At 41.0% G+C, this 14,778-nt stretch overlaps 1 protein-coding gene across 2 annotated transcripts in view; it reads left to right on the top strand.

The window, feature by feature from the left end:
- The first annotated feature begins 32 nt into the window (after positions 1 to 32).
- Positions 33 to 14,778, top strand: part of SNRNP40 (small nuclear ribonucleoprotein U5 subunit 40) — a 41,021-nt gene continuing 26,275 nt past the window's right edge. For both annotated transcript variants that reach the window (XM_055332835.1, XM_055332834.1), the window contains exons 1-4: positions 33 to 213; positions 2,818 to 2,947; positions 4,616 to 4,709; positions 6,406 to 6,571. In XM_055332835.1, coding sequence (XP_055188810.1) covers positions 70 to 213; positions 2,818 to 2,947; positions 4,616 to 4,709; positions 6,406 to 6,571 — 534 coding nt within the window. In that variant the 5' untranslated portion in view covers positions 33 to 69. The remainder of the gene's footprint in view (positions 214 to 2,817; positions 2,948 to 4,615; positions 4,710 to 6,405; positions 6,572 to 14,778) is intronic.

Below are 14,778 nucleotides of genomic sequence, written 5' to 3'. Positions count from 1 at the left end.
GAACCAATCGCGCGCTGCCTGAGGGTGTCGGCGCGGTCAGTGGCGGCGCTGAGGAGAGCGGTTGCCGCCATGATAGAACAGCAAAAGCGCAAAGGCCCGGAGTTGCCACTGGTCCCAGTCAAGCGGCAGCGGCATGAGTTGCTGTTGGGAGCGGCGGGGTCGGGCCCCGGAGCTGGGCAGCAGCAGACGGCGCCGGGAGCTTTGCTACAAGCGGTAAGTGGAGTCGCAGGCGGCCTTCGGCCCTCAGCTCATCTTCCCCTTAGAGAGCCCGCACCCGGTGATCCCGCAGTGCGGGGTAGGAACGGGAATAGCTGCCTGCAGTTCACACAGGAAACACTGTAAAAGCGGTCGACACCCCCCCCGCCCCCCCGGGACGCTCCGCCCGTTACCTGGTTGGACGCCCGCGTTCAGCGTCTCGACCACCCTGGGAGGTGGCGTTACATTTAGCGTTAAGGACCTTGAAGTCAAAACCCGGACCGGGGCTTTTTCGTATTAAATCTTCCACAGGGACCCAGCGTGGAGTAAACATTCAGAAAACTTCGTAGAATGGCTGGAAAAAATGAATGAATGAATGAATGAATGAATGAGGAGAGAAAGGAAATGAATGAGCCCGGCTTGCTTTGGTCAAGTTGCCCCCCCCCCCGTCTCAGCACTAGTACTGTTATTAACAACAACCGAACGAGAGCTGACCTCCATTTAATACCTGTCCTAAGGGCTTTGTGTATGAAGACCCCATTAATCTTGGTAACAGCTTAAGAGTTAGGAACTCTCAGTGCCCTGTTTTGTAAGCTCTTACCCGGTAAATGATAGGAAACAGATTTTAAAGCCGAATCCATGCTCTTAAACTGCATTTCTTGTAAGATGGAGCTAATAACGATCACCCCTCTGCTCCTGGGCTGGTAGGCTCAGATCAAGAAGTAAACGTCTCCACTCTCAACCTCTCCACCAGCCGGTGAGCAAATCCTGCTGGCACACCGTCCTCAAAATATATGCCGAATTGCTGATCCTTGTGCCACCTCCGTCACTCGCCCCTGGTCTAAGCCGTTATTTTTCTCATCTGGCATTATTGTAGTGAGGTCCTTTTTTTTTTTTTTTTTTAATTTATTTATTTATGATAGGCACAGAGAGAGAGAGAGAGAGGCAGAGACACAGGCAGAGGGAGAAGCAGGCTCCATGCACCGGGAGCCCGATATGGGATTCGATCCGGGGTCTCCAGGATCGCCCCCTGAGCCAAAGGCAGGCGCCAAACCGCTGCGCCACCCAGGGATCCCTGTAGTGAGGTCCTAACTGGTATTTCCTGTTTCTGCTCTTTAATGGTCCATCTATTCTCAGTCCCGTGGCTAGAGAATCCTGCTAAAGGTCAGCTCATGTTCCCCTCTGCTGAAAACTTTTGATGGCTTTCCGTTTCACCCAGGGTTAAATCCTTAGAATCCTTAAAATCTTTTGCCCATTTTCCCTTTACCTCTCAGATCTGCCAATTTTCCATTACTCCCCCTGCTCCAGTCACACTGGCTTCCATGCTCTTGCCTCAGAGCCTTTGCATTTGCTGCACTCAACTGGAATGTGGTTTACACACTCAGCTCCTCCAAATCTTTGTTCAGATATCACTTTTTCAGTAAGGGCCTTCCTGACTACCCTGTTTTATTTTTATTTTTTAAAAATTTTTTATTATTTATGATAGTCACAGAGAGAGAGAGAGAGAGAAAGAGGCAGAGACATAGGCAGAGGGAGAAGCAGGCTCCATGCACCGGGAGCCCGATGTGGGATTCAATCCCGGGTCTCCAGGATCACGCCCTGGGCCAAAGGCAGGCGCTAAACCGCTGTGCCACCCAGGGATCCCTGACTACCCTGTTTTAAATTGCAATACCCCATATGTATTAATCCACATCGCTTTTTTTCTACCGTAGCACATACCAACCTGCTATATGTTTTGTTTACTCTCTTCATCTCTTCTCTTCCTCCTTTCCACTGGAACACAAACTCCATTGTTTATTTTGTTCAGTACTGTTTTTCCCAACGCCTAAAACAGTGCCTGGCACGTTAATATTTTTTTAAAAAATAAATGAGTAAACTGAAAGCTATTAAGAATGTTTGGGGATTATCAATAGTGTACCAGGTCTTCTCTCTGACCGGAATGTCAGCCCAGGTTCCAGTGAATTGTCCAAGCCTAGGTTTAGTGTCAAGACCATAGTCAAAACTACTTACCTGGGTAATATGTACCTTGCAGGGTTGTTGGGAAGCTCAGTTCAGTCATTAATTAAATGTGCTAGAGACTGGGAAAAGTGTTGAATGCAGGGTCCCTGCACTCACAAAGCTGCTTTTCTACCAGGGAAGAGGACAAAATGTGTAAACCAATACAAAGGAAGGTGATTTCAGGTAGTCTTAAGTGCTGTGAGGAAATACAGTAGGATTAATGGAATACAGAGGGGAGGTGTGATGCTGCTTTGAGTTTGAGTGATCAATGAAAGACTTTCTGAAGAGGAAACATTTGGAAAGAGCTAAACACAGGACGATCAAGGGAAGAGGATTCCGATCAGGAGCAAGAAGTGTAAAGATCCTGAGACAGAAATGAGCTTAACATATTTGAGCAATTTAAAGTTGGCTATGGGACAGAAGGAGCCTGAGGGAGTAGTTAGTATAACTGGTAGACACTGGACACTTGAGTAGGAGGGTATCAAATTGGAGGCCTAAGTTAATGTGAGAAGAGTTACCATTCTCTAAATCAGGAGAAATCTACTCAGTGATTGTTTACCGTGTCTTTTGTAGTCTCCTTTGCCTGTATGTAGTAACTACCCTGTACTTCTGTCTTTTGTTTAGGGACCTCCAAGGTGTTCCTCCCTTCAGGCGCCAATCATGCTTCTCTCAGGACATGAAGGGGAAGTGTACTGCTGCAAGTTTCATCCCAATGGATCCACCTTAGCATCTGCAGGCTTTGATCGACTGATATGTAAGAGATAGTTTTTGAAGTTGGGATAATCTCTCTCTGCTAATAGTGATTATTTTTTAAAACCTTTAGTGCCACAGAGTGTATCAGTCTGGATTGTTCGCATCACAAACTACATAGCTAAAATAGTGTAAGGAGAATGTTGAATGATCTTGAATATAGACCTCAAGATCCATGTGGTAAATACAGAGGGGATTATGTTACTAGTTGAAAAGTGAGTTGCTCTTCTTTGAGAATATCTTCCTCATGGAGGCAAATCTTGAGCTAATTCAGCCAGACAATAGATCTAGGAATAGCAGGTTAATGGAAGTAATGGGGAGAGAGATAGCTTTTCATTCTCCCAAGGATGTAAGGCCTTTCTCTTGATTCACTCATAGAATCCTAGCATCTGAGAAAGGAGGGGGAGGGGATCCTAAAGTGGCAACTCTCTTGGATAATTTACCTGTACATTATTAGGATCTACATCCAAGAGGCACCTGGCTGTCTCAGTCTATAGAGTGTGCAGCTGTTGATCTTGGGGTTGTGGGTTCGAGCCCCATGTTGGGTGTAAAGGTTACTTAAAAATAAAATCTTAAAAAGGTGGGGGAGATCTATATCCAGATTCTCAGCTACTAGTTGGGAATACTTTGAGAAATAAGTTGAAAAAAAATCACTTTGGAAGAGTCATGAGAAAAAGCAAGAGAGAAGATATCAGGACTTTGTTTTATTCTGGCATCATTTGTTACATTGTGAAGTGAAGCAAGTCCTTTAGCTTTTTGCTTTTAAGCCTGTACCTCAGGGTGGATGATAGCTGTCTTCACTGTCTTGATTTAGGTTTTCTAGTTCTGTGATTCTAAACAGTGACCAAGCATTTGGAAGACTTGGAATCTTAGCAAAACATCCTTGAATCAACATGCTTATTTCATCAAACAAAAAAAACAGTTTGTCAACAGAAAAATAATTTCTCTATATACCTTATTATGTATAGAGGTGTTCCTTTTTTTTTTTTCTTTAAAGATTTTTATTTATTTATTCATGAAAGACAGAGGCAGAAACATAGGCAGAGGGAGAAGCAGGCTCACTATGGGGAACCTGATGCAGGGCTGGATCTCAGCACACTGGGATCTCAACCTGAGCCAAAGGCAGACACTCAACCTCTGAGCCACCCAAGTGCCCCTAGAGGTGCTCCTTAATAACACTAATCAAACTTCAGTCCCTGCTAGACGAAGCTCCCTGAGGAGCTGTGTCTTCTTTACCCCATTTTACCCCAGCACCTAGCATGTTATAGGTACATAGTACATGTGGATTGAGTAGACATAGCATAGTCCTTGCCATGTGACCTTCAAGTCAGTCGCAGCTTCCTGGGTTGTCTCTAAGTGCCATCATTTTGCAGTCTGCTTATACTCAACCAACATGTAGTAGTGAGTACTAACTTTTTTCACATTACAGCAAAAAATTTAAGATTTAAAAAATTATATCATTAACTAAATTTTCAACCTTATTAAATATGAAAGTATTGCATTATTTTTGTTTATAGTGTCAGGAAAATTGGTCCCACCAGTAGAACCAATAGTGTTCCAGAGAAGTATAGTCTCAAAACTGTTGTGGTAAATTTGTAAGTACCTTTTCTATGCCTAATGATGAGTTTTCTTTTGCACAATAATGATCACAGAACCCCCGTCTCCCTAACAGTGTTGTGGAATGTCTATGGTGACTGTGATAACTATGCTACATTGAAAGGACACAGTGGGGCTGTGATGGAGCTGCATTATAACACCGATGGCAGGTGAGTAAGTAGTCTGCATAGTGGAATGATGGCTGCTTCTCATACTAATCTTTTTTGGCATACTTTCACATTTCATCCTTAAGTTTTCTCTCTCAGGAGTCTTTGCTGTCAAAAATAACTGCATTTTGGGCAGCTACTTTATTATCCTATTACTATTACTGTCAATCCAAGTAAGGTGTTTTCTTGTTCCATGTATGCATTTATAAATACATCTTTAATATCAGCAGCCCATGCAAATTTGTTTCTTTTTTAAGACATAAAACAAAATGTAATTTTTATATGCAGAAATCAGCTATTTTTACTATAAAAACAGTAAAATGTTAGTTTTGAGAAACTCAAAAACAAAAAATAGCCCATATTGCTACCACTCCAAGGATAATCACAGATAATATTTTGATATGTTTTTCCTAAGTTTTTTTTTTAAGTTTTTTTTTTTTTTTGAGAGAGAGAGAGAGAGAGAGAGCGTGAGCAGGGGGAGGGGCAGGGAGCCTGATGTGGGATTCAATCCCAGGACTCCAGGACCATAACCTGAACTGAAGGGAGATGCCCAACCAACCAAGCCATCCAGGCATCCTCAAGTTTTTTTCCTATTTTTTTTCTTTTAGATTTTTTTTATTTATTCATAGAGACAGAGAGAGAGAGGGAGAGGCAGAGACTCAGGCAGAGGGAGGAGCAGGCACCACTCAGAGAGCCTGATGGGGGACTTGATCCAGGGTCTCCAGGATCACGCCCTGGGCTGCAGGCGGTGCCAAACCGCTGCACCACCGGGGCTGCCCACGTTTTTTTCCTACTTGAAGCTCTTTGGTTTTACGTGTATATTAGAGCTTCATGTATGATTTTGTCCACTGCTTTTTTCCTTTAACATTATTCACCTAATAAGTCATTTATTATAACATACATTTATCATAAATACTTTAATGATCACATAATTTTACAATTAACTGTAGGTAATATAGAAACGTGATTATACCAAGTTAATTAATCCGATTAGGTATTTCAGTAAACATTCATTGTTTTATAACTGACCTGTAAAACTCTAAGGTCCCTGAAATCAACTAGTACATAGCCTTGTATACATTTTTTCCTGTTAATATTTGAGTAAAGAAAGCCTTATAAAATCAGTTATAACTTGAAATCATTATCATGGGCTCCTAGCTGGCTCAGTCTGAGGAGCATGTGATTCTTGAGCTTGGGGTTATGAGCTCAAGCCCTTTGTTGGATGTAGAGATTACTTAAATAATAAAGTTTTAAAAAAATCATTTTCAGAGATGAAATAAAAACCTTTGATTTTTAGAGAAAGAGCTAGAATTACCATGTCACTGGGTCAGGAATTGCCACAGTCTGTCTTCTCTCTATAGCAGGAGTGATTAAACATTTCCAGACGGGAAAATGTCTAAAGTGTTGTGTATCACAAAGGAGGAGAAGATTGAGACAACTACTGTATTAGTTTGGAATATATAATGGGGACTGACAGAAGGAATTTTTTTTACATTTTCATAGGGTAGACCTCATAACTGGGTCTAGAGTACCAGTATGATTTTGGTAGGTAGGGTGAGGCATTCCTGCATCATGTGTCACACTGTCAAGAGTACAACATGTCAGTGGCCTTAAAGAGTTTGGCACATTTTGGCAAGTGGGGAAGATAGAAGGCTATTGTTCATCTTCACTTACTTGTTTTTTGTTCTTCCTCTTGTAGTATGCTGTTCTCTGCATCCACAGATAAAACTGTGGCAGTGTGGGATAGTGAAACAGGTGAGAGGGTTAAAAGGCTGAAAGGACATACTTCCTTTGTGAATTCCTGTTATCCGGCCAGGAGGGGCCCTCAGCTTGTCTGCACTGGAAGTGATGATGGAACAGTTAAGGTGGGTGTTTGTGTTACAGTTCTGAGGTTCTGTAATGTGAACTTACCTTGCCTTCCACCTATGCTGTAGCTTCCTCTCCACAACTTGTTTTAGCAGTTATTTCCCAAAACAGAGGTCTTTTTATTTTTACTTTTTTTTAAGGTTGCTGAGTGTGGAGCCCGATGTAGAGCTCAATCTCACGACCCTGAGATCAGTGAACTGAGCTGAAACCAAGAGTTGGACACTTAACTGACTGAGCCACCCAAGCACCACAAAAACAGAGGTCTTTTTAAATAGCAGGCAACGAAATGGGGCAGCCCCGGTGGCTTAGCGGTTCAGCGCCACTTTCAGCCCGGGGTGTGATCCTGGAGACTCGGGATCGAGTCCCGCATGGGGCTCCCTGCATGGAGCCTGCTTCCCCCCACCCCCGCTCTGTGTGTCTCTAATAAGTGAATAAATATTTAAAAAAAAAAAAAAAGTCTTAAAAATAAATAGCTAGCTAGCAGGCAATGTTTTTAAGTATCTTGTAGAATGTTAGAACCATATTGAGCCACTATGACTTGGAATGAAATGGACCACCTGATCTACATTCTTGACTCAGCTGTTTACCTAATTATGTGATCTCACGCAGTTCATTTTTCTGATCCTATTTCTCAGTCTTTAGGACAGTGACAGTAATATACATGTCTTACAAAGCTGTTGTAAAAATAACAGTCACTATATGAAAGCATCAGTATATTATTTAGTAGCAATGTCACTTAGTCCAGTGATTTCCAACTTGTCTTCATGTCAGACTACCTGAAGAACCTGTTTAAAATACCCAGATTCTAGTTTTAATAGGTATAGAATGAAAATTCTTGTTTTTAAATTAAGACCCTTTTTTAATAGCAGTTTTAGGTTCACAGCAAAATTGAAGGGAAGATACAGAGATTTCCCATGTACCCACTGCCCTCATAAATGCATAGCCTACCCTATCATTGCCTACCAGAGTAGTACATTTTTTACAATTGATAAACCTACACTGACACATAGTCACCAAAGTCCACCAAAGTTGTGGGGTTTTTTGTTTTGTTTTGTTTTTTTGTTTTTATTCATGGGAGACACAGTGGGGAGAGAGAGAGAGAGGCAAAGACATAAACGGAGTACAGGCTCCATTCAGGGAGCCCGATGCGGGACTCGATCCTGGGTCTCCAGGATCAGGCCCTGGGCTGAAGGCGGCACTAAACCACTAAGCCACCCGGGCTGCCCCACCAAAGTTTATATTAGGGTTTGTGTTTAGTGTTAATACATTCTTTGGTTTGCGACAAACATAATGACATGTATCCATCACCGTGGTATCATACAGAGTATTTTTGCCGCCCTAAAAATCCTCTGTGCTCCTTCTAATCATACCTCCCACCCCTGGCAACCACTGATCTTTTTTTTTTTTTTGCTGTCTCCATAGTTTTTGCCTTTTTTGAGATTGGCTGCTTTTACTTAGTAATATTTATTTAAGATTTTTCCATGTCTTACAGGCAGCCTCTCCTCTGCTGTCCTGCCTACCACTCCCCTGCAGTGTATTCAGTAAACTTCTATCTCCTTTAAAAAAAAAAAAAAAAAAGATACTTCCGCATCTTTTCTTTTTTTTTCTTTTTTTTTTTTAAAGATTTTATTTATTTATTCACAAGAGACACAGAGAGAGGCAGAGACATAGACAGAGGGAGGAGAAGCAGGCTTCATGCAGGAGCCCGATGTGGGACTTGATCCCTTGACTCCAGGATCAGGCCCTGAGCCAAAGGCAGATATTCAGTCACTCTGCCACCTAGGCGTCCCACTTCCGCATCTTTTCATGGCTTGGTAGCTCATTTGTTTTTAGTGCCAAATAACATTCCATATTCTAGATGTGCCACAGTTAATTTATCCATCCACCTCCTAAAAATGTCCTAAAGGACATCTTGGTTGCTTCCTAGAGTTGGCAGTTATGAATAAGGCTGCTGTAAACATCCACATGAGAGTTTTTGTGTAGACCTAAGTTATTCGACTCTCAAGTAAATACTGAGGACCATGATTGCTAGATCATATGGTAAGAGCATGTTTAGTTTCTAAGAAACCACCTGGCTGGCTTAGTCAATGGAGCATGCAACTCTTGATCTTGGGGTTGTAAATTTGAGCCCCACATTGGGTGTAGAGACTGCTTAAAAATAAAATCTTTTTTAAAAAAAAGAAAGAAAGAAAGAAACCACAAATCTGACTTCCAGAGTAGCTGTACCATTTTGCATTCCCACCAGCACTGAATGAGAAGTCCTGATGCTCCACCTCATCATTTGTTGGTGTCAATGCTTCAGATTCTGGCTTCTCTGATAAGTATGTAGTGATACCTTGTTGTTGGTTTAATTTGTATTTTCCTAATAACATACGATGTGGAGCATCTCTTCATATGCTTTTTGTATCATGTATCTTCTTTGGTGAGGTGTCTGTTAAGATCTTTAGATCATTTTTTTAAAATTTTTTTTATTTATTATTTATGATAGTCACACAGAGAGAGAGAGAGAGAGGCAGAGACACAGGCAGAGGGAGAAGCAGGCTCCATGCACTGGGAGCCCGACGTGGGATTCGATCCCGGGTCTGCAGGATCGTGCCCTGAGCCAAAGGCAGGCACCAAACCGCTGCGCCACCCAGGGATCCCTTTAGCTCATTTTTTAATTGTGTTTTTTTCTTTTTTTAAGATTTTATTTATTTATTCATGGGAGACACAGAGAGAGAGAGGCAGAGACACAGGCAGAGGGAGAAGCAGGCTCCATGCAAGGAGCCCGATGTGGGACTTGATCCTGGGTCTCCAGGATCACACCCTGGGCTGCAGGCGGCGCCAAACCACTGCGCCACCGGGGCTGCCCAATCGTGTTTTTTTCTTATTGTTGAGTTCTTTGTACATTTTGGATAATAGTCCCTTATCAGATGTACAAATATTTTCTCCCTGCCTTGTGGTTTATCTTCTCATTCTCTTGACATTGTCTTTCATAGGCAGAAGTTCTTAATTTTAATGAAATCTGGTTTATCAGTTATTTCTTTCATGGATTGTGCCTTTGGTGTGGTATCTAAAAAGTCATTGCCATACCCAAGATCATCTGTGTTTTCTTCAGTTACCTTCTAGGAGTTGTGTTTTACAGTTAGGTCTATGATCCATTTTGAGTTAATTTTTGTGAAAAGTGCAAGGTCTGTCTCTAGATACATGTTTTTTACATGTAGATATATAGTTGTTCCAGCACCATTGGTTGAAGAAACTCATTTGCTCCATTGCCTTTGCTTCTTAGTCAAAGGTCAGTTGGCTCTGTTTATGGGGGTCTATTTCTGGGCTCTCTGTTCTCTCCCATTGATATATTCAACAGAATACTGTAATTTTACAGTAAGTCTTTTTTTAAGTAATATCTACACCCAACGTGGGGCTCAAACTCACAACCCCAACATCACAAGTCACATGTTCTTCCAACTGAGTCAGCCAGGCACCCCTACAGTAAATCTTGAAGTCAGGTAGCATCAGTCCTCCGAGTTTTGTCTTCTCCTTCAATATTGTGTTGGGTCTTTTGCCTCTCCATAAGAACTTTAGAGTAAATTGCTTGATTTCCACAAGACCACTTACTAGAATTTTGGTTGGAATTGCATTGAATCTATAAATTTGAGAATGACAGTATTGAGTCTTCCTATGCACAAACATGGACTATATCTCAATTAATTTTGTTCTTTGATCTCATTCATCAGAGTTTTGAGGTTTTTGTCATATAGGTGCTGTACATATTTTGTTAAGTTTATACGTAAATATTTCTCCTTTTTGGTTGCTAATATAAATGGTATTGTGTTTGTAAGAACTAGAATTTTTTTTTTTTTTTTTTTTTAAGAACTAGAATTTTTAAACCTGTTCCTCATATGATTTTGACGTAGCAGGTCTCACAATTTGGGAGCCATTGATCTCACCCAGCATCCTCATTATACATTTTTATCATTATTTTTATTTGAGTATGTTGATACATAATGTTACATTAGATATAGGTATACAACAGTGATTCAACAAATTTATACATTGTTAATATTCACCACTGCACCCTCATTTTCAGAGGAGGAAAATGAGGCCTGAAAATGGTAATTTATTTCAAGGGCACATAAGGACGCATTACTTGTAGGACCAACCATTTTATTCTTTCTTTGGCACTAATTTTGGATTCTGGGTAGTCATATAATGATTAAACCAGGAGGACTTGAAACAAGTATATCTGAGAAACCACACTAAACCTATGATTGTTGTTTTTTTAAATTAATTTGTTTTCTTCTCATAGTTAAAGGTGGTCACATGGACATAATGAATCATCTACTTTGAGATATTTTTCTACTAAATCTTTTTTTCCTACTAAATCATTTTTAAAATAAACCCAGTCAATTGGGGCCACTTGATGTTTGGCTAGGAGGAGAGTCTGCAGCTTAGGAATGATTCCAAAGCCCTGAGCTCCTAACCTACATGTGCCATATTTAGAGAGTCTTAACAGTAACTGATTTGCTCATTGGCCTTTTGAGGCAGTGAGATAAGAATACCCTGAATTTTGTTTAAATTCACAAGCGCCTGCTATAATAAACATCTAGGAACTTAATCCTGTTTATTTCCAGCTTTCCTTCCATTACCTTTTCTCTGACTTTCTTTTATTTTGTCTTTTAATTCTTTATCTCTTTCCTCATATTTATCTTTCTGTCTTTGCTTTTGTTTTTTCAACTGCTCTCCATTGTGAATGTCTGCCTGGTTGGGTTTTGTGGGTTTTGTGGGTTTTGTATTTATTTGAAAGAGAGAGTGTGTGAGGGAGAGAGGAGCTTAGAAGGAGAGGGAAAAGGAGAGAAGCAGACTCCCTGCTGAGGGCAGAGCCCTACTCAGGCTCCATCTCACCACCCAGAGTTCATAACCTGAGCTAAAATCAAGAATCAGGTGCTCGGCTGACTAATCCAGTCATGCACTTCTGTATGTCTGTCTTTTCTTTCTTTCAATTTCTTGCTTTTTATTTCCCTTAATTAAACATAAATATTAAGTTTATTAGTGAAGGTGATATTTAGCTTAATGTGTCACATCACCTAAAGGTGACTGCTTTTTAACTAGTTCCTTATTCTTAATTTCAACATACTATTTATAATTAATTCTTTGTTGAACAGCCTTTTACATATGCCTTTTAGTTACTTGCCAAGTTGGAATGCTTTGTTAATTTTTTTTATTTTATTTTATTTATGATAGTTACAGAGAGAGAGAGAGAGAGAGAGGCAGAGACATAGGCAGAGGGAGAAGCAGGCTCCATGCACCGGGAGCCCTATGTGGGATTCGATCCTGGGTCTCCAGGATCGCGCCCTGGGCCAAAGGCAGGCACCAAACCGCTGCGCCACCCAGGGATCCCTGTTAATTGTTTTCTGTTCTAGGTTTATAATTGTAGGAATTTAATAACCTCTGCTTATCTAAGGGGAGAAATACTGTGTTACATTTTACTCATAAGAATTCTCAACAGAAAACAAAGCTTTTGGTAATTCTTGCATTTTCAGTCTTGAAGTGGTATCCTGAGCATTCTCCATGCTAGTAGTTTTCATACTGTTTTTAGCAATTCATTGTTTCTAATAAAGCTATTAGGAAATCATTCTTATATTACCTATGTATTTAATGCATATTATTTTATATAAAACATTTGTGAACATATATATAAATACAAATTGTTACCTTTTATAAACAATTCAGTTCTGGTGCCATTACATAGACCAAAGTGGGGAAGGTGTTCAGGTTAGAGGTGAGAGTGGGCTATCGTGGCCCAGAGTGGAGTGTTAGGACCCAGGTGAGGTAAGGAGAGCATCCATGCAGGATGGGAACAGTCCATTATAGGGAGATGGGGACTGACAAAGGTAAGGAGGGCATCCACAGGACACAGAGTAGGGAGCCCAGCACAGGGAATTAGAGATGGGGGAGCAGCCCAACATGGAGAATCCTTGCCCTAGCGGGGTAAAAGGGTCATTTACACATTGGTGGGGGAGAAAGTATGGGTGTCAGAGCTTGAGCTGAGGGTGTCCACATGGGTGGGAGCAGTTTAGGTAGGGAGTCTGAGGCTGAGAATAGATTCCTGAGGAAAGGCAGCCTGGAGAGAGATATTAGAAGCAGAGCAGAGTGAAGGGGGCATTCATACAAAGGGATAACCCACATGGTGTGAGGAGGAGATCCACATAGGGAATGGGAATCACAATTCAAACAAGGAAAGGAAGACATCCACGTAGGAGAAGGTAGAAAAGGATATGGGAGATTGGTTATATATGTGAAGCTTGATTAGACAAGTAAATATAATAAAACAGGAAGCAGGGCAGCCCCAGTGGCGCAGCAGTTTAGCGCCGCCTGCAGCCTAGGGCATGATCCTGGAGACCCTGGATCGAGTCCCACGTCAGGCTCTCTGCATGGTGCCTGGTTCTCCCTCTGCCTGTGTCTCTGCCCCCCCCCCCTCTCTCTCTCTCTCTCTGTGTGTGTGTCTCTATGAATAAATAAAAATTTTTAAAAATAAATAAATAAATAAAACAGGAAGCAGATTTTTCATTGTCAGAGAAAGGAGTTAACCAATGTAGGAGAGAGAGCTAAAACGCATCTTGAGGTGGGTACCTGGGTGGCTCAGTCAGTTAAGCCTCTGCCTTTGGCTCAGATCATGTATGATCCCAGGGCCCTGGAATTGAGCCCCACACTGGGCTCCCAGCTCAGCAGGCAACCTGCTTCTCCATCTCCTGCTCATGCACGTGCGCTCTTGCCTGCTCTCTCTCTCTCCCCACCCCCCTCCGTGTCAAATAAATAAAGTCTTTTTAAAAAATAAAAAGAAGGGATGCCTGGGTGGCTCAGCAGTTGAGTATCTGCCTTCGGCTCAGGGCATGATCCCAGGATCCAGGATTGAGTCCCACATCGGGCTCTCTGCAAGGAGCCTGCTTCTCCCTCTGCCTATGTCTCTGTCTCTCTGTGTCTCTCATGAATAAATAAATTAATTAAATAAATAAAAATTAAGAATAAAATAAATAAAAAGAAACACATCTTGTGTTGTTGGCATTAAACTGGAAGTATTAGTGTGAACTCATGACATTCAACATAAACAGGTATAGAAAAAATAATAGATGTAAATGTATGTTTCCAGATAGGTGTGTGCCTGTGTATGCATATATTGGCAACTGTCCACTAAGAGGGTTTAAGAACAATACCCTGATAGCAGTGAATACATCTACTATGTACATCTTGGCCTTTAAATACCATTTGCCACTAAAGAAACCAGGACTCCTTATTTCAGGCTTGGGCAGGGAAAGTACAAGTTGAACCTGGAACATCTTGTGCAAGAATGATTGTCAAAAGAACATCTTAATCAAATGATCAAACTGAACATTATCCATAATGGGACAAATCAAAATTATGAGCCACTCAATAAAATACACTGAAACTGCAGCATCACTCCAGTGAGATTCCTGCCAAAGAGGAATAACTTGAATCTAATTGTGAGGAAACATTAGACAAACCTAAACTGATGGACATCCTACAAAATAACTGTCCTTTAATGAGAAGTGTCAAGGTCAAGAAAAGTATGAGATACTCTTTCAGGCTGAGGGAGACCAAAGAAACATGACCACTAAATCCTACACATTATTCTGAACTGCAGTTTTATTTGTCTTTTACTTTATTCTGCAGTAAGAGACATACTGGGACAACTGGTGAAATTTAAATGAGATCTGAGGACCAAATACTAGTAATATCTTGGTGTTAACTTCTTCATTCTGATTGGTTAAGATTATATAGAGTTTTATATATGTCTTTTGTATTACATATATCTTTATAGGCAAACACTCATGTATTTAGGAGTGATGAAGCATTAGGTCAGCAATTCTTAAATGATTTAGGCAACAAAAATGTTCTTTTACTACCACCTTTTTGTATTTCAAAGTAAAATAATCTCTTAAAAATGATGGTTGTCTGAAACTAATAATTTAAAATATTAGACTTGGGAGTGCCTGGCTGGCTTAGTGAGTGGAATATATCTCTTGATCTCAGGATTATAAATTCAAGCCCCACATTGGATATAGAGATTACCTAAAAATAAAATCTTTTCAGGGCACCTGGCTGGCTCAATTGGAAGAGCATGAGACTCTTGATCTTGGGGTCATGAGTGGGAGCCCCACATTGGCTGTAGAGATTACTAAAAATAAAGACTAAAAATAAAATAAAATTT

This window comes from Nyctereutes procyonoides, unplaced genomic scaffold, assembly GCF_905146905.1.
Source record: "Nyctereutes procyonoides isolate TBG_1078 unplaced genomic scaffold, NYPRO_anot_genome, whole genome shotgun sequence".
Lineage (NCBI taxonomy): Eukaryota > Metazoa > Chordata > Mammalia > Carnivora > Canidae > Nyctereutes > Nyctereutes procyonoides.
Note: the sequence above shows the minus strand (reverse complement) of the source record. Positions and strands in the feature narration are given on the sequence as shown.